The 24281-nt window shown below is 42.0% G+C and overlaps 1 protein-coding gene across 2 annotated transcripts in view; it reads left to right on the top strand.

Annotated features, from left to right (window-relative positions):
* The window catches only part of Samd12 (sterile alpha motif domain containing 12), a 465719-nt gene that overhangs the window by 42668 nt on the left and 398770 nt on the right, over nucleotides 1–24281 (top strand). For both annotated transcript variants that reach the window (XM_004661374.2, XM_045143829.1), the window contains exon 2: nucleotides 14013–14191. In XM_004661374.2, coding sequence (XP_004661431.1) covers nucleotides 14013–14191 — 179 coding nt within the window. The remainder of the gene's footprint in view (nucleotides 1–14012; nucleotides 14192–24281) is intronic.

The following is a 24281-nucleotide window of genomic DNA, read 5'->3' as shown; positions in this document are numbered from 1 at the left end:
ACTTGTGAGATTTTCTACAGAGTTTTTTATTTCATTAACCGTGTTCTTCATTGCTAGTAATTCTGACTGGTTTTTCTTTATTATTTCTATTTCCTTATTTATGTCTTGTATTGCCTTCTTTATTTCATGAAATTGGTGTCCTGCATCTTCCTTGATTTCTTTGATTTCTCTTTGACTCCTTTGATTTGTTCTTTGACTTCTTTGAACATATTTACAATCATTCTTTTGAAATCTTTCTCAGACATTTCCTCTAACTTGTTTTCACTGGAGGCCATTTCTGATGCATTAACACTTTTAGGTGGATTTATATTGTCTTGCTTTTTAGTGTTTCTTGTGTTATATATATTTTTGCATCTTGCATTAAGTTAATGCTTGGATTTTCTAGCTAGCTGGGTATTCTTAGCTGTATCAATTGATCTGATGTTATATATCTTCAGGGTAGGAGCTTAATGTGTTAGATGTGGCTCTTAAGACTTTCAGAGTATCTACAAAAGGTGTTCCTAGGGGTTGAGTTTGCCAGCTATGGGAGTATTCAAGTAGACTGTGTGGAATAACGTATAGGTAGATTCTAAAATTTAACTAAACACTGTATACATTCAATCAAAAACAGCACCAAGTATTTATGTTACTGTAGGTGTTATAACAACCAGATCCTCTATCAACAAAGAGGTTAAGATTTCTGGTCTGTTGAGGTATCCAAGTCAGCTTGTGACCAAGTGAGACCCTTCCCTGGTGTTATCTCAGTTACCTTTTTTTTAAAAAATTTTTTTGTTATTTTTATTTATTTATTTTAGAGCGACAGACAAAGAGGCAGAGAGAGAGAGAGGGGTGGGAATGGGCGCGCCAGGGCCTCCAGCCACTGCAAACGAAGTCCAGATGCATGCGCCCCCTTGTGCATCTGGCTAACGTGGGTCCTGGGGAATCGAGCCTTGAACCAGGGTCCTGAGGCTTCACAGGCAAGCGCTTAACCGCTAAGCCATCTCTCCAACCCCCAGTTACCTTTTTGGATGATTTTGGTCTCATTCAAGTTGCTGGCTGGGTCATTGGGCTGCTGTTCTGATTTCTCCAGCTGGGCACTGGGTTTTCCTGTGGAGAAAACCAAGCCTGGCAAGTGTGGCCCTGCAGATCAGCACCCCTGCTGCTGGAACCGCTACTGCTGCTGCTGCTTCTGCTGCTGCTGCTGGATCTGTCACCGCTGCTGCTAAAGCTGCTGCTGCTGGCTGTGCCACTGCTGGAACCTCCACTGCTGCCACTGAAGCTGCTGCTGCTGGATCTGCTGCTCTGAGGCCACTGGGGCCAATGTTACCAATGCTAGAGCTGCTGATGTTGCTGCCAGACTCTGCTCCTGCTTGGTTCCCACTGTCGGCTTAAGTTGGCGTGGCTGGGTCCCCGGACGCTGCTCTATTCGCTGGAGCTGGGCACAGGTGGTGGGGGAGGGGAGGGAGCCGCAGCTGCTCTAGTTCTCTCGCTGTTCCACGTGTTCTTCTACCTTGTGAGCTGCTCCTCCATTGTTCACTGCTGCTCTCCCTTCACATTTCTTGAGTTTGAGGAGAGCTCCAGTGTGAGTAGAAACTCCCCTCACCTGGCTTTTCCTGCGGCTCAAGTCGAGCCTGGCGGCTTTTTGGTGCGCCAGTGCCGCCACAATCGGCAGACCTGCCAGGGCCAGTTTTGCTGGCTTCTGCGGGCTCTGGTTGCTCTGGATCTCTCCTACTTCTCCACTGACGTTTCAATTTCCTATACACCTTGCTTTTAGTAAAATTGTGTATTTTGCTGAGTTTTTTTTTGGTCTTTCTTACCCCTATGCCACATTGGCATGGTACCTATGCCGCCATCTTAACTGGAAGTCCCCCTAAATCACTTTTTAATTGTCCTTTAATGAGAGAGATAAGTAATCATTTGTTATTGGTTAAAATGGAATCATCATTTTGTAGTTTTCACCTAAGAATTATAGATTTGACTCACAATGGCTTAGTAAGTAAGGTGAGTATTTTTCTCCCATGCCATGCCGAACAAAGGTTACTGTTAAGAAAGGGAGTCACATGATGTCACCTGATAGGATATGGCTATATGCTTCTTGTTTAAAATTAATTAATTAATTCTGTTAATTAGCATTGTACTCAGTGAATGCAGTCAAGTTGGTGCCATTGTTAGCCTCCTCCATGTCCTGCCCCCTTCCCTTGGCCCCTCCTTGTTGAGGTATACGGGTCATGCATTATGGAGTTAGACCACAGTTATGGGTAGGAGGAAATGTCTCTGTGTATCATGACCCAACGTGTGGCTCTGACATTCTTTCTGCCTCCTCTTCCACAAAATTTCCCTATGCCATGTTGGGTTCATTTTGGGTCTGCTTCAGTGTTGAGGTGTTGGGAGCCTCTGCATCTCTGGATATCTGATTTTGTAGGAGTTGATTGTTCTCTGTGTCCATCTCCTTTACCCTTGTGCTGATACCAGGTTCACGAAGAAAACAGCACCCTTGCTTATTTTGCCAATTATTCTTAGTTTCAGCTGGGGCCCTTTTGAGGGTGGTCTCTCCTTAGGATCTGCATCTATCTGAAAAAGAGAAGCAGATTCTCCAATGGAGAGTAAAATTATCACCAGATAAATGAGATAACCCTTATTTTTTTTATATAGAGAATTTAATAGGTACAGGCTCTCTTGTAGCCCACGATTAGTGGTAGCTTGATAATGGAGAGTGGGTTCGTGTTTGGATGTGGTTCTGACATGTTTCCCAGCTCCAGCTATGGGTCCCATCTCATTAAGTGGATGAATTAGCCAAATCATGGCTATGTACAATTGCACTTGTGTGAGCATCACAACAGGTTATTTGCTGCTAAGTAGGTTAGAGCATGAGTTGCTTGGACAGATTTTGGTTATTTTCCCCCAGTCACCCATGTAGCACCTTCTGGCACTAGATGTGCTGACTCTCTGTGGGCTGACTCTTCCAGCTTCCAGCCATATCACTCCATGTTACATGTCAACCACATATGATGTCTTTAGCAGTAGGATCTTACCACTAACTTTTGGTGAGTCATCAAGTACTCTGACATAAATCTGTCATTATTTTAGGAAAGCTTGTAGGTCTCTGGTCAAAAGCTCATTGTGGATGATAGCCACCTGCTGGTACTGGGAGTTATAGGTCAGTGCCCACTAAGAGAAGGAAGAAAAAGATAACTAATGTAAAAGAGTTAGAGAGGAAAGAGAGAGAGATGCTGTAGAAGATTAAGGTCAGTCTTCATTGTACCCTCTCCAGTGTCTTGTGGCTCATGTATGTATTCCCTCTAAGGGCCTGGTAAAGGTTCAACCATTTGGTCTGCCTTTTAGGATGTCGAATTTTATGATACCATTGTCATTTGGGTCTAGATTTGTGTCCCACACCCCCTCTTTTGTCCTCCCCTCCATTCCCACCTACCCTATTGTTTAGTCCTCGAGATGCTTGTTAGGTATGTTGGCATCTTGGGTAGATTCAGGCTAGGTAATGTAGATGAGTGAGACTATTTGGCGATTATCTTTCTGTAATTGGCTAATCTGTGATTGATCTGTTCCAGGTTCAACCATTTTTCTTCAAATTTCATTGTGTCATTTTTTTTTCTTACTGCTGTGTAGAATTCCATTGTGCAGATATACCACATCTTAGTTATCCATTCTTCTAGTGATGGACATCTGGGTTGATTCTAGCTCTTAGCTATTACGAATTGAGCCACTATAAACATGGTTGAGCAAATCTCTCTGGACTGAGGCTTCAAGGTTTTAGGGTAGATGCCCAGTAAAGGAATAACTGGGTCTGTTTGTATCTCTATAGTTAGCTTTTTCAGGAGTCTCCATATTGCTTTCCAGAGTGCTTGTACCGTCTTACATTCCCACCAACAGTGGATGAGTGTTCCTATTTCTTCACATCCTCACCAGCATTTATTTTCATTTGATATTTTTGATGTTTGCTATCCTTACTGGGATAAGTTGGAATCTCATAGTTGTTTTAATTTGCATTTCCCTGATGATTAGGGATGATGAACATTTTCTTAAGTGTTTGTTTGCCATTTGTATTTCTTCCTCTCTGAACTGCCTGTCCAGCTCTTTGACCCATTTTGTGAGTGAGTTGTTTGACTTTTTATTGTTTAGGCTCTTGAGTTCTTTGTAGATTCTAGAGATTAGGCCTCTGTCAGTTGGATATTTTCTCCCATTCTGTGGGTAATATATTGGCTCTGCTTATTGTATACTTGTCCCTGACTAAACTCTTCAGCGTCATGTGATCCCATTGGTTGAGTGACTGTTTAAGACCCTGTGCTACTGGGGTTTTGTTCAGGAAGTCTTTTTATACTCCTATAGCATGGAAAGTTCCTCCTATATTTTCTTCCAGTAGTATTCGAGTTTCTGGTCTTATATTGAGGTCTTTGATCCATTTGGACTTGAGTGTTGTGCATGGAAAGATGTGTAGATCAAGTTTCAATTTCCTGCATAGGTTATCCAGTTTGTCCAGCTCCATTTGTTGGAAATGCTGTCTTTTTTCCAGCCTATCTTGTTAGGGCCTTTGTCAAATATCAAGTAGCTGTAGTTGCCTGACCCAAAGTCTCAGTCCTCAGTTCTATTCCATTGGTCTAAACTCCTGCTTTTATTCTTCTTGACTACTCATATTTGAAACCCTACAGTCACCTGTAGCCACTCTAGACTTATGTCTGCATCCAAAGTAGAGAGAAGAGGGGAGGCTGGTATCAAATAATGTCCTCATTTGTTAGTCCCGGTACTGTCTCCTTCCCCTCAAACTTTTGCTCATGTCCTGTGTGCAGGAATCTGTCCACAGCTACTTGCAGCTGCCAGGACAGCTAGGAAATTGGAATGGGATTTCCTGTTACTGGAGGTTGCAAGGAGGAAAGTGTTGGGAATGGATTTCTATGCAAAGTGTCTGCTATAAAAATAGCAGGATGTCTTTGATGTCCAGGTTACTTCTAGAGGGGAGCGTCTAGTAAATCTGAGCCCAGAAAATAATAATAGTCACATCCACTAATTAAAAAAGATATTTGGAGAGTGTCTGCTATGTGTGCCTTAAATGATGGAGCTTCGACAGGAGGGTCGTGTGCTTATATGACATCACCTTGACAGGGTTATGTGCTCTAGGAACTTTATATCCAGCTGGTAACAAGAGATATCCATGAAAATTTAAACTACCCATCTCTACCCTAATTCCTAATGATAGGGATGGAAGTATCTCCATTTTTAAGGACATTCCTTCATTTTGCAAAATTTATTGGATATTCATTTCATACAGCTATTTGTTCAGGCTTTTCTATACCAAAACTGAGTAAAACATTCTTCATGCTGCAAATGACAGCCAAGCAACTCAGTAGCTTCAGGACAGCCCTGTAGTTCTGTCACTTCTGTGAGTTACACGCTTGGTTTGGAAGCAACCTTTGTATCCTCTTCTGAACAAACGTACAAGTTCACAAGAAAGCAATGACAACAAGTAGGGTTGAATCTGAATCCTCCCGTCTCACCAGTGCTCATTCTTTCCATATGGCTGCTCACACACTCCTCATTATTCAGCTAGTCGGTATGCCTCTAAAATTTTTAAGGAGTGTCCAGTTGATTCCAGGAACTCTTCATAGGCTCGACAGACTTGTTCATGAATATTTGCAGTGTATGGTTCACACACACAGACATATCCATATCTTCTAATAAGATAAAAGGCGAATGTTGAACATTGCACAGGGGATACACTGTGTGCAAGACCAGCTAAAGCTTCAGAGTGGAAAGAAGAGGAAATTAATATTTCTTGAAGGAGTTACCCATGTAAATAGCAGAAGGGAAGAGTGCATTATGTAAGGATAAAAGTCAGTTCAGTCATATCAGAGAAGCCTAACACCTTTCAGGAAGCTTGCGGTGGGATATTGTCCTCCAAGCATAACGCCCATTACTGTCAACATCAGAGCAGCTGTGACCGGCAAGGAGCCTTCAAGTTGGGGCCTGTTGACTTCCCTCACAGAAGGGAGGGATGGCAAGAGTCATCAGCTCCTCGCCTGAGCTCTCAGCCACTCCCTCTTACAGCTCTTGGTGATTCTGCCCCAGTTGCATGTGGTCTCATGGACTCGGGTGCTGCTGAAGAATATAGAATGTGGGGTGAGACACTTTGGTGATATGACTGCTTTGAGATTGCCCATGCTCCTAATACATTCATTAAGCCTAATACATTCATCAGCTCACCAAGCTAGCCTTGGTGGAATCATTGCTTCAGTCTGTTGTTTGTGTCCTATCTAGGGTGAGTAGATGTTTGTACATGTCTCCCCAAGAAAAGTTAGTACAATAGCTGGGGAGATGGCTCAAGGTTAAGGGCACTGGCATGAAAGCCTGCTAGCCCAAGTTTGCATCTCCAGAGACCGCAGAAAGCCAGGTGCAAATTGACACATGCATCTGTCATCCCAGAGTACCAAAGGCAATGAAAGTTGGCGCTAGGAGGATCCAAAATGTTGTGGGCCAGCTAGATTGGCACACATAGAGCAGCCAAAAAAAAAAAAAATTAAAGCCACAGAGCTTCTAGAAGGTTCTATATGGTGGCAGTTGAAGTACCATTGTGAAGAAGCCAGTTCATCCTAAGACTCTGTGAGCGCTGTTTGCATGGTGTGTTATTCAAGGTGAGGTTTTGTCAGAATGGAATAACATTGCGTGTCATCAAGGCCCCATCCCTTGTTTACATAAGCAGCCTGAGGGGCACTGGAAGGACTGGGAAGTTGGGGGGCTTCTTGGTAAGGTCCACTCTTTCATCCATGAGAAGCTGCCAGGGGATCCCATGGCACTTCTTCTATGATCGTAGAAAACAAAATGAGCCTAGCACTTTCATACAGGTTCTTATTGTCTCCTAAGTCACATCAGAGGAGTGGCCTCAGAGCTGAGGCTCTGGAAGGAGGGCTGACTTTCAGCAATCAGGTTCAGATCTGTTATGGGGAAATTTTACTTTCTTGAAAAATGCTAAAGTAGCGTAGAGCTATCATTAGTTTCCATATATATGGGTATACATAGTGTAAAAAGCATAACAATAAAAAACATGCTCTAGCTGAAAATCACAATGAGTTTTCCAATAAATAAACACTTTGAATAAAACTATTTAGATTTTCTATGGTGATGGCATGAGGGTAGAAGTGAGAGGGAACAGGGTAGGTTTCTTGTTTCTTTGGTTTTGTTTAAAAATTTTAACTTTTTATTGAGCCAAATATACATAAATATCATTTAAACTATGTCTAAGTATAAAGCCACATTGTCTAAGTACACATATTCACATTTTTGCATAACCCTCTCTCTCTCCACTGTCTATCTGAAAAACACTTTCATTGTTTTCAAAGTGGAACACTGCATGCACATCTAACTCCACAAAAGCTCCTTGTTCTTTGTCTTCCAATTCTGTTCTGTCTTCTGTCTTTATGGGTTTGACTGTGTACTTCATCTAAGTGGAATCATACAACATTTCCTTTTTTCCTTTCTTCCCTATCTTTCTGTCTGTCTTTGATATAATGTTATCACACTAGTTTAGACAGACCTGCATCTCACTGTGTAGCCCAGGCCAGCCTTGAACTCACAGCAATTTTCCTGTCTGAGCTTCTCAAGTACTAGGGTTTCAGGTGCAAGCCACCATATCTTTCGTACCTGACTTATCTCATAGCATAATTCCATCTTTGTTCATCCATGTTGTAGTATTTATAAATATTTCATTCCTAAGGCTGAACAAATGTTTTATTTTATGTAGTATATTTTGCTTATCTATTTGTCCATGCACATTAGAGTGGTTTCTATCATTTGGTTTACCAATATTTTCCTTTTTTTTTTTTTGTGGCCACTCCCTCTTCATCAAACTAGACTCTTTATTATACTTTCCATTTTATTTTATTTTATTTTATTTTATTTTATTTTATTTATTTATTTGAGAGAGAGAGAGAGAGAGAGAGAGAGAGAGAGAGAGAGATGCAGATAGAGAGTGTGTACATATGGGTGTGCCAGGAACTGTAGCCACTACAAAAAAACTCAAGATGTATGTGCCATTTTCGGGAACTGGCTTACGTGTGTACAGAGGAATCAAAGCCAGGTCCGTAGTCGTCACAGGCAAGTGCCTTAACTGCTAATCCAGCTCTCCATCCATATTATACTTTCTTAATGTCTGCTTGTGCCAGACCCTCCTAGCAAGATGCACTCTATTCTATCTGTATTTCCAGTTTGGGAAGCTAGCCCTGTTCCACCTTGCATGCCATCTTGGACTTCCTTCTCAGAAAGCTTGGCCTGTCACAGCAAGAGCCCTTTGGCTACAGTGCCTCACACAACCATTCCCAGGTGCTTCATTATCCCCTGGAAGTGTTAAGGATGTCCACAAAACAGATGTGTCTGCCTCCCCCCAGCAAAGCTCTAAGCCCCTAGGAGGGCAGGTCCCATCGCTCATTCATCACCAGATTCTGCACTCTCCAGTTGCACACAGCGCATAACAGACATTTAAGAAACATTTGTTCAACTACAAAATGAACCAGAAATCTCTCTTCGCACAGTCGTGCCTTAAATCAGAAGGAAGCTTTTCCCTGCTAGTAAATATTTGGTGCTCAAAATGTAAAATATCTCTAAACGGAAGACAGAATATGATTTCTTGACTTTCCACACACATAGCCTTATTCATCACACAAATATTTTAATCCCCCGTAGCTGTTCCCTTCTTGACGGCAAACCTAGGAGCTGATTTAGGTTGTTGGGCTTGGACTTACTTATTTAAACTATTTCTGACAGACTGAGCTTTGTTTTCCCCGAAACTTCCATGTCCCTGATATTTACAAATCCGGCAACTTTCCAATGGCCCTTTTGCAGGCATTCACCTTCATCTCTGCTCATCATGGAAAAGGCGCCCCTTTTGCTGTCTTCCGTCCTCATCATGCCCTTTCTTGTCTTCACTGAAATTATTTACTCAATTTAATGGGCTCAGCAGCTCATGGGTCAGCTTGGAGACCTCCTTCACTTTTTGTTGTTGTTGTTTTGATTTCAACGGCTCCTGTGCCTAAAAGATTTTTAGTCCTTGAATCCATACCATGAACATCTTGTTTCATTTACCTAAAGGCTTTCTACTGCCAGTTATATTATAATATAAATGTCATTAATACTGAATTCTTAAAAATGAATTAATATCTAAAACGGGTTTTTACAAACGTTGCTCTTTAACAAAGTGCAACAGGGGTATGTTGCACTGCAATTATGTATTTGTTTTTAAATTTATTTTTCATATTGACAGCTTCCATGATTGTAAACAATATCCCATGGTAATGCCCTCCCCCCAACTTCCCTTTGAAACGCCATTCTCCATCATATCCCTTCCCCCTTTCCATCTCTCTCTTATTTTGATGTCATCATCTTTTCCTCCTATGATAATAGTGTCAGGCACTGTGAGGTCATGGATATCTAGGCCATTTTGTGTCTGGAAGAGCATATTGTAAGGAGTCCTACCCTTCATTTAGCTCTTGATTTTTTTTCTTTTCTTTTTTTCTTTTTAAATTTTATTTATTTATTTATTTATTTATTTATTTGAGAGTGACAGAGAGAGAAAGAGAGAGAGACAGAGAGAGAGAGATTGAGAATGGGCGTGCCATGGCTTCCAGCCACTGCAGACGAACTCCAGATGCATGCGCCCCCTTGTGCATCTGGCTAATGTGGGTCCTGGGGAACCGAGCCTCGAACTAGGGTCCTTAGGCTTCACAGGCAAGCGCTTTACCACTAAGCCATCTCTCCAGCCCCCTTTTCTTTTTTTTCAGGGTAGGGTTTCACTGTAGCTCAGGCTGACATCAAATTCACTAGGTAGTCTCAAGGTGGCCTCCAACTCACAGTGATCCTCCTGCCTCTGCCTCCCAAGTGTGTGTGTGGGGGGATGAAAGGCTTGAGCTTCCACACTTGGCCTGTATTGTTTTGAGACTATTTTTTGAAGGTACCAATTTTTAATTTGCAACTTTTCTCACCCCCTGCCTTTCTTATTACACGCAAAGTAGAAATTGGAAATTGAATGTATTGCTGGTGGAAATGCAAACTGGCTAATATGCATAGTAGATCTTTGTAGGGGAGGGCCCTGTGTAAGGAGAAGTTAAAGAAGTTTAAGAGTCTGTTTTGATGAAACATGATAAGGAGAGAATCAGAAGTTTTGGAAGCTGCCAGCATTTTGGTGGGATTTCAAGGCAGGGAGCCATGGGGAGCTTGGTGAAGAGAAAGATCAAAGACAACGGTCATTTCCCCACTAGAGTCTAAATCCACTCTGTGCCAATCCCCTGTCTCCCTGCAAATGCATACTTTTTTTTAGATTAGACACAATTTTAGTATATATAATTGAACGTTCACTGTATGTAGGGTAGTCTTTGGAGATGGATTGCTAATAACAGTAATTAGCCTCATGCTATCATAGGTGTTGACTACCAAGTTCTCTTTCCATTATCGTAATTTGGGCATTGTATTTGGTTGTCCTGCATTTGTTGTCCTGGGCCCGTGGGGTAGCAGCAGTGTAGTCTGGGAAATCAGCTTAATTGAAAGTCACCTGGATTAATGGTAATCCCTCCACAGCCAGGCTTTAATTGAGTAAGAGGCTGGTGAGTCACTGTGGGCCAATGAGAGAGAAAAGTTCGAGAACATTTGAGGGAAAGAAGCAGGAACAGTGAAGCCCTCTCTTCTGCTAGATGAGTCTCAGAAACTTGCAGCTGTAGATACTGTAAGGGTGCCGACATATAGAACAAACGTGATGCTGAAGAGATGGGGAAAAATCAAGGTCCTTTAGGGGACCGTTGACTCACAAAATCAACTAACTTTGAACTCATACTTTGACTAAACTTTCAGTTATGAAAGCTTACAAATTTCCTTACTGTTTAATCCGGTTTGGACTTTTTCATCTCTAGGTTACAATCATATGCATTCCAAAAGATCTTTGATCTTTGTGACCTTCTGCCCACACCTGTGCGACCTTTTGTGACCATAACTTCTTTGAGCCTCACTCATTCCCTTATCTGAGAAATGAATATAATTATGTCTTGCAGAATTTTTCATGAATATTATCTGAGCTTGAGAACAAAGCTGGAGGGAAGACACATGCACTAATACATATGAAGTGTTCTGTGCTATGAAATAGTCTGCTCCTTGATTTTAGGTAGAGACTATGAGAAGTAAAATGGTAGAAATGAGACACATGCTTATGAGCCTCTGAAAAATCTATTCATATTTATTTGGGCTTTTAAAGATTATATTCGTTGAATACCTATTACTTCAAGTATTTGGTCTACCATGAGGATGTCATAGGCATGGGGGTGGGCATGAGGAAGGAGATAAGGAAAAGGCATATTTAAAAGAGCTATTTGTAAGCCAAAAATTAAAGGTTGAGTAGGAGTTGAGTGAAAAATTGAGATGATCATTTTAGGCAAAGAGACATGCATAAAATCTAGAAGGTGTGAGGAAGAACTTGGAAAGAAGCATGTGGTAAAAGGGCAGTGAATGGAAGGTATCGGGGTAGGAGGTGAAGTTTGAAAGATAAGGAGACAGAGTTGGCAATGGAAGAGTTTTTTTTTTTTAAACATTTATTTATTTATTTATTTATTTTATTTATTGGTTTGAGAAAGACAGACACAGAGAGAAAGACAGGTAGAGGGAGAGAGAGAGAATGGGCGCGCCAGGGCTTCCAGCCTCTGCAAATGAACTCCAGACTCGTGCGCCCCCTTGTGCATCTGGCTAATGTGGGACCTGGGGAACCGAGCCTCGAACTGGGGTCCTTAGGCTTCACAAGCAAGCGCTTAACCGCTAAGCCATCTCTCCAGCCCGACAATGGAAGAGTTTTGAACTATGAGTATGAAAGGTCATTGGAAGCTTCTAAGCCAAGCAGTCTCATGATGTGACACATAATTATTTTTAAGAGTCATAAGGGAGGAGGAAGAGCCACTGGACCAGTGTAGTAGACTGAACGTGAGATATGGATCTTGTAACAGAGTGGTGGCAATGCGGTTGAAGTGATGGACAGATTTAAAGTTATTTGAGCCTAGGGCTACTGCTTTTGGTGATAGATGGAAGGATGTGGTGAGTTGTAGCACATAAGAAAGTGATGTGTGCATGCATGTGTGTGTGTGTGTGTGTGTGTGTGTGTGTGTGTGTGTGTATGTGCAGGGAACTGAAGCTCAGTTTAGACCATGTTAGTTTGAGGCATCAGATTGGCATTAAAGTTGGGACACTGAAACAGCAGTTAACTTAGGTCTGGGTGCCCGCCAGAGGTCTGTCCAGTCTGAAGTGGGAAGATGAGGCTCACTGAGATGTTGCCTGTATCAAAAGCCATGGTAAGGGATGGTTCCTGTCAGTGAGATGGATACTGGGAAGACAGCCCCAATCTCTCTTCTGGAAAGCATTTTCTCAAAATGCCGTCCCCCATATAACAATGGGAGGGAATCATGGGCTGCATATAGTTTGTGCTGAGTAAAGGGTAAGGAGTATAGAACTGAAAAAAGGAAAAGTGAGTAGGGGAAAGTTTGAGAAGGGAGAAAGCTGCGGATGTTTGGTTGTCAACGCATTAGAGTTCTGAGGCAGTAGCAGAGGTGGGGTCGTTAGTATCGGTTTAAATCCACTGAGACCAAAGGGAAGAAGATGAGGATGGAATGGTTTTTGTAAACATATATCAAAATGTGTGGTTTTGATGGTAAGTTTTTTTTTTAATTTTTATTTTTGGCAGGGACATCTCTTATATAGATTTTCTATGTTCTTAACTCTCATGAAAATGTTTTATTTGTTTTTAGGTAGGGTCTTGCACTAGACCAGGTTGGTTTGGAATTCACTATGTAGTCTCAGGCTGGCCTCATATTCACAGTGATCCACCTACCTCTGCCTCCCAAGTGCTGGAAATTTAAAACATCTGAAAGATTGGCAACACACAGAAAGGCAAGATGCTTTACTCTGAGAGTTCTCAAAGAGCATATACCTTCCAGACATACACTTTTACACAGACATGTACACATGTGGCTTGTGAGAGTCACTCAGGGTAATGCATGGTTCTTCTAACACTGATATTTTAGACAATACTGGGCACACAGGCACACACAAGGAGCTTATGCCATATTGGTTGAATAAGCAAATATCCCAGTTTTAAATTTTATCTGTGGCGCTCTTTATGTTAGAAGATAAGCGAGTATAAGATAAAAATTAGAAGCCACCAAGCTTAACTTCCACGACTCCCTCACTCCATTCTTTCTCTTCCCTGCAGCAGTGATGACTCTGAGATCGTGTGTTCTTTTATTTGTCTCTTTGATTTGATTGGAAGATACAACCCATACTAGCTTAGTCCATGTTTCTCCAGTCTTCCCCAGGGATCATACACACTAAGTGGTCAGTAAATACTGGTTGAATGAATGCCATAGGGTAGAATTACATTAGATGTCTTTTTTAAAAAAATATTATTTTATTTTTATTTATTTATTTGAGAGAGAAGAAGAGAGAGAGGGGCAGATAGAGAGAGAATGGGTGTGCCAGGGCCTCCAGCCACTGCTAACAAACTCCAGATGTGTGTGCATCTGGCTTATGTGGGACCTAGAGAATTGAACGTGGGTCCTTAGGCTTCGCAGGTATGTGCCTTAACTGTTAAGCTATCTCTCTAGCCCTGGATGTCTTTTTGAAGAGAGGCAATTCAGAAAAGGGCAGGGAATGAGCAGACTGCAGATGGAGGCAGAGTGATTAAGCCAAACTGTAGGATTGAAATAACTGAACGAGTGGGAGGCAGTCATGAAGCTGACCAATTTGGTATTCTCATCTGTAATGTGAGATTAATATAGAATGCTTGCTTAGTGTAGAATACCTTGGAGCTGAGAGATTTTCACTTCCAAGTTCAGCGTTTCCCACAATATCATGCTCCCATCTCAACATATTATTTCCCATCATCACCATACCACCTCTTGCCTCAGACACTGTGTTTCTTTCCACTTAGGCCTGATGAAGTCATGCCTGTCATGGATAATTTGCTTGTTTGATTTGCTTTCTGAGTCCTTGTTATTCCTCTTTCTTAGCGCTCCAGTGTGGTTTGAGTCCGCGGGGTGTTGATCACGCTGCCCGTGCCGAAGGAATTAAACTGCAAATTGAAGGGGAAGGTGAGGAGTCTCAATCCGTTAAAAACAAAAATTTCCAGAAGGTGCCTGACCAAAAAGGAGCCCCCAGATGGCTGCAGGGAGAGACTGAGACAGCAAAGGTGGGTCACATGTACCGGTTCATCAACGGGTATCCACAGCTGCAGTCTTGCTAAGGTGCGGTCCATTCCGAGACCTAATGATGCGTTCACTATCCACTGCTGTATCTTAGCTTAAATGGGCACTGCTTCTTAATGACAAGTGATAAGAAACAACGCTATTGATGGAATTCCCTTCAAATGAAATTGAAATGCATTTGTGGCCAGTCCCATGGTATGAGTCTCTAGATATGGAAAAATATATGTTTTACTTAAAACCAAGTCTTGGGGCTTTCTGAGGCTCAGTTGCTCCCTCTATAGAGTGGGAGATGGTGACATGTACCTCCTTCGTCTGGGTTGAACTGATCACATGACTTGTGCTTATGGAAGCATTTTTGTGAAAACCTGGGTCTGAGGAGGTTATGCTGATGAGAGCTGTTAATTATAGTAAGGGACGTTTTGTGAAGTGTGTGCGTGTATTGCAGATTTGAAGGGCTCTTGGTGTGCTGGACTGTCTCTGCAGCCGTCCTGTGAAGCAGACAATAGTAGACCTTCATCAATGGAAGACCAAATTCTATTTTGACATAGGATACTTAGTTGATTTTAGTCCTTAACCTAAATGTAGGAACCAGAAAATTGATTTTTTTTTTTTGGTAAACATATATCAAAATGTGTGGTTTTGAGGGTAGGTGATTTTTTATTTTTGGTAGGGACATCTATTATATAGATTTTCTATGTTCTTAACTCTCATGGAATTTTTTTATTTCTTTTTAGGTAGGGTCTTGCACTAGACCAGATTGGTTTGGAATTCACTATGTAGTCTCAGGCTAGCCTCATATTCACGGTGATCCACCTACCTCTGCCTCCCAAGTGCAGGGATTAAAGGCGTGCACCACCACACCTGGCTCTCAGGGAATTTTAACTGAAAACAGTGGTGATATTCATGCCAATTGCTGAAGATGCACATTTTAGTTTGTTTGAAAATTGAAGGAATTGATCTTGGTAACACCTTATGGATCTCATATAAGAATCTCCATTCAAGTGTTTGTTGAGTGAATTAATGCATGTGAACCTTGGAAGCACCCAAGAAGAATCTTGAAAGTTATGGTGCTGTGGTACCACAATCACTTCCCATCTCCTCAAGTACGCAATTTCCAAATTCAAATGCGAGTTTCTTTTCCTTTTTTTTCAATCTTACCTGTAATTTATTTTATTTTATTTATTTATTTACTTGAGCGAGAAAGAGGTAGAGAGAGAGAGAGAGAGAGAGAATGGGTCTACCAGGGCCTCCAGCCACTGCAAACAAACTCCAGATGTGTGCGCCCCCTGTGCATCTGGCTAATGTGGGTCCTGGAGAACTGAACCGGGATCCTTTGGCTTTGCAGGCAAACGCCTTGACCACTAAGCAATCTCTCCAGCCCTTACCTGCAGCTTGAGTGGTAACCATTATCATTTCCTTTCTTTGGCGTAGATAATTAAAAAGTGATGCCATTGATCTTGTGTATCTCTTTGCATGTGGCAGGAAGTGGGAAGTGAGTGGCAGGAAGGCACTGCAGGTTCTTTGCACAAGATGTTTTAGCTGAGAGAAATTGCACCTCACAGGAAATTGGTTGACGATCGTTGGAGCTTGGTTTCTGAGGAGAGCTGGAGATTAAGTGAGACTCGCTGCGACATGGAAAGTTCATCAGTCTGTGGTATCACAGACATCTTGAAAGGGCCAGTGAAAAATATCCTCAGGGTCTTCTTTCACTGAGAAGATGAATAGAGCTTGTCCAATAGAATCTTTCTAGAAGGATGCTTCAAATATTAAAAATCCAAGTGGGAAAAAGAGAAAACTATCGATATCTATCTTATTTATTCTTTCAGCTTTGATTAAATAGTTCCAGATTATTGCTGTTATTTACAAAATAATATTTTTAGAAGTTTGATTCAAATCTGATATGGGTTGATTACTTGTAAGTTTTTTTGAATATGTGATGTTACAGACTTTGCTGATCATGAGCTTTTCCATACTTCAGTGATGGTGTGAAAGTCAGTATGAACTTTTCCTCAGGAATAGCTACAGATTGGAAGTCAGGTTCATTTGAGTTTGTTCAAATCAGCTTTAATAAAACCTGAGACCAGAGGGTTTGGAAGTGGAGTCAGAGATTTCACACTGATAGCAGACTTTACCAGAAATCTTAGTAAATCTTAGGTGAAATATTTGTTCAATTCTCATGCAGGACTATAGGGCAAAGGTTGTTCATAGGGGAGACAGAGATATAAGCACTCTAGGGTGGTTACTGCAGGCTCCCATGGAATTGCAATCTGAAGTTGCTGTGTCATAGTGTGGACTTGCTTTATGCATATGCAAACACAGTTACATCTTCTCTTCCATTGCATTTAGAGCACACTGGAGTCTTGACTTTATTTCTTGGGTAGGTAGTTGAATATCTGTTAACTTCATCTACTCTCAACTTACCCAGTAAACCTCTAGCCAGATACATATGCATTTAAACCCAGTCAATGATGTAAATGAGTGTAGCTCTTCTAGAAACAGACTGATAGTAGTTATTAAAATCGTAAATGATTACAATTTCCAGGCCACTAATTTCTAGGACCTTGTTCTAAGGAAGTAATCAGATATACAAAGATGGATGCAGGAGAATGGTCCCTGTTATAATAATATGAAAACACTGAAATTAGCACAAATGTCCATTCCTACCATCCTGACTAAATAGAGTGTTTCCTTTTAAGGGCATAAGAGCTCTGTATGTATTATGTAGAAAAATATATGAGATGATAGTTTAATATGGGGAGAGGAGAGATAGTTACTGAACAGGGTTTAATATGTAACGATATCCTTTGTGTACATACAGGCATCACCTGGCATGGGAGGGGTTTACACTTAGGATGTCCATTTTTTTTGAGTGTGACCAGATGCTTGCTTTTTTTTATTGTTAATTTTCTTATTAGCTTTATAGTCAGTGAATATTGTCAAGTTGGTACCATTGTTAGCCTCCTCCTTTATACTCCACTCTCACGCTGAATTGGGGGGGGGCGTGTCTTATTTTCTGTATCGATGTGTGTTTGAATTTCTTTTTAGTATGTGTGTGGACACTACATTGATGTGTATGGATGCACGCATACCAAGGCACATGTGTGACGGTCTGAGGACAGCTTTGGAGCGTTTGTCTTCTCCTGTCGCCTTGCTTGAGATGAGGGTTCCCTTGTTTTGCCACTGCTTGTGTGCCAGTCTGATTGCAGAGGAGCTTTCAGCTTCCCCAGGCTCCACCTCCCACTGCATCGGTGCCTTGAGGATACAGGTAACGCACGCCACTTTCTGTCTGGCTTTACGGATGCAGGTACTATGGCATTGAACTCAGGTGTGCAGGTTTGCAAGTGCTCTAGCCTCTGAGCCATCTCGCCAGCTCTGCTTAAATTTTATTTTAGAGAGAGCAAGAGAGACAGAGAGAGAACTGGCAGGCCAGGGCCCTGGCTACTGTAAACTCCAGACGCTTGTACCACCTAGTGGGCATGTGCGACCTTGTGTTTGCCTCACCTTTGTGCATCTGGCTTACGTGGGGTCTGGAGAGTCGGACGTGGGTCCTTAGGCTTTACAGGCAAGCACCTTAACCGCTAAGCCACCTCTCCAGCCCTTTGGTTTTTTTTTTTTTTTTTTTTAAGAGCTGTGCATTATTTTTATTTTTTTCCATTTTAAAACACTTTGCAGGTTTCTCTGTTAATAGTTTGTGACTTTTTCAGTTTGCTATTTAGTGTTCTTTCTGCCTTTCTGGCTGTCAAATTTCCTTATGTGGGCTGGAGAGATGGCTTAGTGGTTAAGCGCTTGCCTGTGAAGCCTAAAGGACCCCGGTTTGAGGCTTGATTCCCTAGGACCCACATTAGCCAGATGCACAAGGGGGCGCACACGTCTAGAGTTGGTTTGCAGTGGCTGGAAGCCCTGGCGCACCCATTCCCTCTCTATCTGTCTCTTTCTCTCCCTCTCTCTCTGTCACTCTCAAATAAAGAAATAAAAATGAAAAAAAATATTTAAAAAAAATTCCTTATGTGACTTCACCTCTTGTTGATAAACTTATGTACCCAATGAACAAGGCTTCGCATGCTTGTTTATAACTTTATTTGCCATAAGAGTGAGTTGTGGGGTCTTTTTACCTTCTTGTGCCTTGGATTTCAGAGGACATCTCAAGAAATAGTTTACATTTGTCTCCACCTGAATTTGGAGTGGAAAAGCTCTTGCCTTGGGTTACATTTGTCTTTCAATCTGTCATTCTATCTGTTTGCTTTGAAACTCTTACGCAAATTAGGCCCTCCCAGAGCACCCAGTTCTAGCTCCCTGCTGTGCCTTTGGGCTCCCTTGCTTTGAGGTCAGCCATCCTCTGGCATTACCACCTGTTTCTCAGCCCAAGAGGATTTGTTGGACGTTGTGGTCTCACTCCAGCTCTCTGATTTGAAGGGCTTCTCTGATTCCAAGCTTGTCTTATGTAAATTTAAAAACATTAAATATATTTTCTAGTATTTTTGAACACTAGAGCCAGCGTGGATATTGTCATGTGTTTAATTGGATATATATTTGTATTGCTTTCATTATGAAAAATTACATACATATCAAATCTAGGAAAAATTTTTTTCTGTGTTTTTTTAAAATTTTTTTTGGTTTATTTTTATTTATTTATTTGAAAGCAACAGACAGAGAAAGAGGTAGAGAGAGAGAGAGAGAATGGGCATGCCAGGGCTTCCAGCCACTGCAGACGAATTCCAGATGCGTGCGCCCCCTTGTGCATCTGGCTAACGTGGGTCCTGGGGAATGGAGCCTCGAACCGGGGTCCTTAGGCTTCACAGGCAAGCGCTTAACCACTAAGCCATCTCTCCAGCCCTTTCTGTGTTTTTTTTTCTTTTTTTTTTTTTGAGGTAAGGTTTCACTCTATGTCCATGCTAACCTGAAATTCACTATGGAGTCTCATGGTGGCCTCAAACTCATGGTGATCCTCTTACCTCTGCCACCCATATGTTGGGATTAAAAGCTTGCGCCACCAAGTCCAGCAAGAATGCTTTTCTTTGAGGTACGGTCTCACTCTAGCCCAGGCTGACCTTTAATTCACCACGTAGTTTCAGGCTGGCCTTGACCTCACAGCAATCGTCCTACTGTGCCTCCCTCCCACTGAGATTACAGGCATGCACCACTATACCCAGGTTAGTAGAATTTTTCTTACTTTTCTATTTTAACCAATGATGCAGGAACCATTGGTTCCAAACTTAGAACCTTACTTCCAGAAAGAGGTTGCCTCTGTAGCAAGTTACCACCTCATCTTATAAACCAAAGAGAAAGCACAGAGTATATTGCTCTTTGAGAACTTGTTATTGTGAAGACTTCTGTCTAGGTGATAAAACTGAATACAAGCGAAATGGGGGCTCTGCAAAGGTATTTACTAACACACATCTTAAATACCAGGAGTCCTTACCATCCAGGAGCTGCAAGCTCCAAGTTCAGCATGCAGAAATTATACTTTGAGCTTTACCAGAGGGTACAAGTAGAGGGATGTAGTTGGCAGAGCATATATGTTTTATGAAGATGCCCACAGTTTCTCCAAAAGCACAGTTATTTTTGTTCTGATGCACATGTGGACATGCATCACTGCTACAGATAAGTGTCATGATTGCCGGGCGTGGTGGTGTACGGCTTTAATCCCACCACTTGGGAGGCAGAGGTAGGAGGATTGCCATGAGTTTGAAGCTATCCTGATTCTACATTGTGAGTTACAGGTCAGCCTGGAGCAGAGGGAGACCCTACCTCGAAAAACAAAAACAATCAATGTGAGTCAACATGAGATTGGGTGTGTTAAACTACAGTCTTTCTCCCTGGTCTTTGTACCATTCCAGCCGAGTCTGCCTAAGACTGAGTCACAGATCCTGAAAACCAGGTGTAGTACCACATGGTGGTTTCTAAGGAAACAGCACTGTTTATGACATGTCCTTTAGACAAGCTCAGACCTGAAGTTAATTATTAATTAGATTTTTTAAAATTGGGTCATGAATAGAAAGGAAGATACTTCATTGATCCCAGGTAAAATTGACCCATGCTACGAAGTATGGGTTCGAATTAAATGCATGGCAATGAGGGAGGAAAATGACCTTTTGGAGGAAGTCCAACCATTATGGCCCATCTAGGGCAGTGGACAAACTAGATGTGCTCAACATCAACTCCCTCATGGTCCACATGAGGAAGTGGAGACACTGGATGTTTTCAACATCAACCCCGTCATGTTCCATGTGAGGCAGTGGAGACACCAGATGTGTTCAACATCAACCCCATCATGGTCCACCTGAGGCAGGGGAGACGCTAGATGTGTTCAACATCAACCCCATCATGGTCCACCTGAGGCAGGGGAGACACGAGATGTGTTTAGCATCAACCCTATCATGGTCCACCTGAGGCAGGGGAGACACGAGATGTGTTCAATATCAACCCTATGTCTTCAACATCAACCCCTTCATGGTCCACATGAGGCAGGGGAGATGCTGGATGTGTTCAATATCAACTCCGTCATGTTCCACGTGAGACAGGGGAGATGCTGGATGTGTTCACCATCAACCCCGTCATGGTCCACATGAGGCAGTGGAGACACTGGATGTTTTCATCATCAACCCCATCATGGTCCACGTGAAGCAGTGGAGACACTGGCTTTGTTCAATATCAGTCCCATCATGGTTCATGTGAGGCAGTGGAGACACTTGGTATGTTTAATGTCAATGCCATAGCATCCATGTTTGTGGTGTGGATCAGTTTGTTTGGCAGCAGCTGTATGGGATTTGAGTGCTCAGGTAAAGGGCACGAATTTACTTTCACCGGTTATGTCCAGGATGGTAGCCATTAGGTCCCTGTGGCTACTTAAATTTAAGACAATTGAATAAAGTGGAAAAGCTCACATCTGTGATCATATCAGTCACATACCAGGTTTGCAGTCACCATATCTAGAGGTTTTTGTACCTTGTGGACACATGAAGTATGAACATCATTACAGGAATTTCTACTGGATCATGCTGCCCAAGTATGGGGAAAGCATTGAACTTTGTTGGGTATAATAGTGAGATGAAATATAAAATTTGGTTGACATACTCTCTGGAACTTGTCTTTGAGCCTGTGTAGTTGTATGCTTCAGTCAAAGAAAAGGGGAGCTGGAGAGATGGCTGAGCAATTAAACACTTGCCTGTGAAGCCTAAGGACCCCGGTTCAAGGCTCAATTCCCCAGAACCCACGTTAGCCAGATGCACAAGAGGGCCCACACATTTGGAGTTCATTTGCAGTGGCTGGAAGCCATGGCATGCCCATTCTCTCTCATTCTCTCTCTCTCTCTCTCTCTCTCTCTCTCTCTTTCTTTCTCTGCCTCTTTCTCTCTCTCTGTCACTCTCAAACAAATAAATTATAATGAACAAAAAATTTTTTTAAGGCAAAAATCAAAAGTTTTTTTGGAAATGGTGTTCCTCAGTGCTTCAGTGGTTGGAATTTGAGTTTCCATAGCAACTCAATCTATGGAATAATATCAGCCTATCATCTGGCAGTACCATGTCTGTTCCTTATGGCATTCTCGGCTATGTCATCACGAGTGACATAAACACAGCCTTGAGAAATTAGAGATTCTTTATATGTATTTCATTTATTTATTTACTTGAGAAAGAGAACAAGGGGCTGAAAGAGAGAGAGAGAGAGAGAGAGAGAGAGAGAGAGGGAGGGAGGGAGGGAGGGAGGGAGGGAGGGAGGGAGGGAGGGAGGGAATGGGCACATCAGGTCATCTAGCCACTGCAAACCAACTCCTGCTACATGCACTCTCTTGTTCATCTGGCTTATGTGGCTATTGGGGAATCAAACCAGGGTCCTTTGGCTTTGTAGACAAACTCCTAAAGTGCTAAACCATCTCTCCAGCCTGAGATTCTTGATTTCTAGAACTGATTTTTCTGGGTGCTTAAAGGAATTTTCACCGTGTTGTGGTTTTGTGCTACTCAAATAAGGCTTTCATAAAATTACTAATCTGTATTTTTCCTTTCTAATTCCAGGAACCAAGAATTTTCACAGTACCCCCCACATGCACATTTCTGCCTCAGACCCTTTTATTTTATTTATTATTTTGAAAATAGGTTATGCTTTTATTTATTTATTTGAAAGAGAGAGAGAGAGGGAGAGGGAGGTAGAAGGAGAAAGAGAGAGAATGGGCATCCTAGGGCCTCTAGCCACTTCAAAGAAACTCAGATGCATGTGCCACTATGTGCATCTAGCTTACATGGATCCTGGGGAATTGAACCTGGGTCCTTTGGCTTTGTAAGCAAGTATCTTAACCGATAAGACATCTCTCCAGCCCCAGACCTTTTATTTTTAAAAATCTTCATCTCCTTTCTGTAACTGAAAAACCCAAGAATTTAAATGCCTCACCAAAATGTAGTTTCTGTCCAGTAACTGCAGGAAGAGGGAAGTGAGATCAAATTCTAATAGCTCTATATCCAGGCTTTTTTAATTGCCTTAACTTTAAATGAACAAGTTATCTATTTATTTGACCAAGAAAATATAGTCTGTTACACTGAGAATCTAACCAAATAAGCAAAAGAAGAGGGTGAAAACTGTATGTTTTCTTTACTACTCAGAGAGAAACACAGCCAATCTTGATTGCTGTATTATGTAAAGGAGAAACAATGCCAGCACCCAGAACAGTGAACGATTGCCTACACTTGGCTTTGGGATGCATTATGTGACTCTTTGGCAGCAGATAGCCTTTTCTCATTAGGCTAATATTAGATTTAGTTTGTATTTCTTTGGCACAGAGTTAAAGGAGTTGGCCTTGAGCTTAGTGCTAGAGGCAAGAGGAGGAGAAAACTGGTGTTTTGGATAAGCCACATTCGGATAAATGAGAACTGACTGCAGGTGGACATTTGTAACAATGAGCAGGAGCCATTAATCTGCAATCAAAACAGAAAGCTAAAAGAACTTAGGCTTCGTTTATAAGATGAAGAGTGGATTGTACTTAACCTTGATCAAATTACATTGCTCAGCTGCCTCCAGGAACGTCTGTGGCAGTGTGGGGGTAGAATGACCTCATTCTTGGCTATCCATACTTCTTGGCTCAAGGCACAAGAACATCTCCAAACAGAGCTGCCAACCCAATGTAATGTCACCAGTGATAGGAGAGGGTGGACGTAATGCACGAGAAACGTAATGAGCGCATATTTAACAGTTGTCCTAAGGGTCAGAACAAGAAAGACAAGCAAAAATGACCTCATACTATCTGCATTCCAAGGCCCAGCATCATCACTGCATGGACAGATCTCAAAAGAACATACAGGGAACTCTCATTCTAAGTTGTGTCTGTTACTAATGTATTAAGCTCTGAAAAGCTTGACAATAATATGCTGTATTTAAGCCATCAATTCAGAGTGTAGTCAAGAAAGAAGTGACCCCAGGGAGCATCAGACCATCTTATTTATTTTTCAGGCAAGGGAGCTGAAAATCAGAGATGAAATGGCTTCTGCGGGATCTGGAGACTGGCAGTTGCACAGGATACCCGAAAACAGTTGTTCTAACACGCAGTCGATGTTGCCAGTCTTCTCTGCGAGCAAAGCCATAGAAAGGAAGTGCTTGCAGCTGTTTGGTTGATGCTTTTGTGGGGACTAAGACAATCGTTTGTGTCATTTGAGATTGCAGAATGAATGGTGGGATGTAGAAGACATGGAGCCTCCATGAGTGGCTGAGTCTGAAGGCCCAGTTATACCTCCACTGACAGGTATGATACAACACAGCTTTCTGAAGAGAGCATTTGAGTCCTAGAGATGTATTCGCTGCTAGTACTCTGCAGAATATTCTTTTTCCAGCCAGAAATGCTGAAGATCTGTGTAACTTTTCTATCCTGACAGCACAACAAGAATCCTAGCAGAATTGACCAAGACGTTTCAGAATTGCATGTACCTGTATGAAAACTGATATTCAACTCTTCCTGGAGAAAGACAAACACAGTGTCCCCCATGACAGCAGTGAAGTCATTCTGAAGTTAGGGTGAAAGACTCCCAGATCTTCACAAGGGAACTTGAAGAGGCCTGACCAACCCAACCACATGAAGGATTGAAAAGCAGATAA

Source organism: Jaculus jaculus, chromosome 2 (assembly GCF_020740685.1).
Source record: "Jaculus jaculus isolate mJacJac1 chromosome 2, mJacJac1.mat.Y.cur, whole genome shotgun sequence".
NCBI classification, from domain to species: Eukaryota; Metazoa; Chordata; class Mammalia; order Rodentia; family Dipodidae; genus Jaculus; species Jaculus jaculus.
Note: the sequence above shows the minus strand (reverse complement) of the source record. Positions and strands in the feature narration are given on the sequence as shown.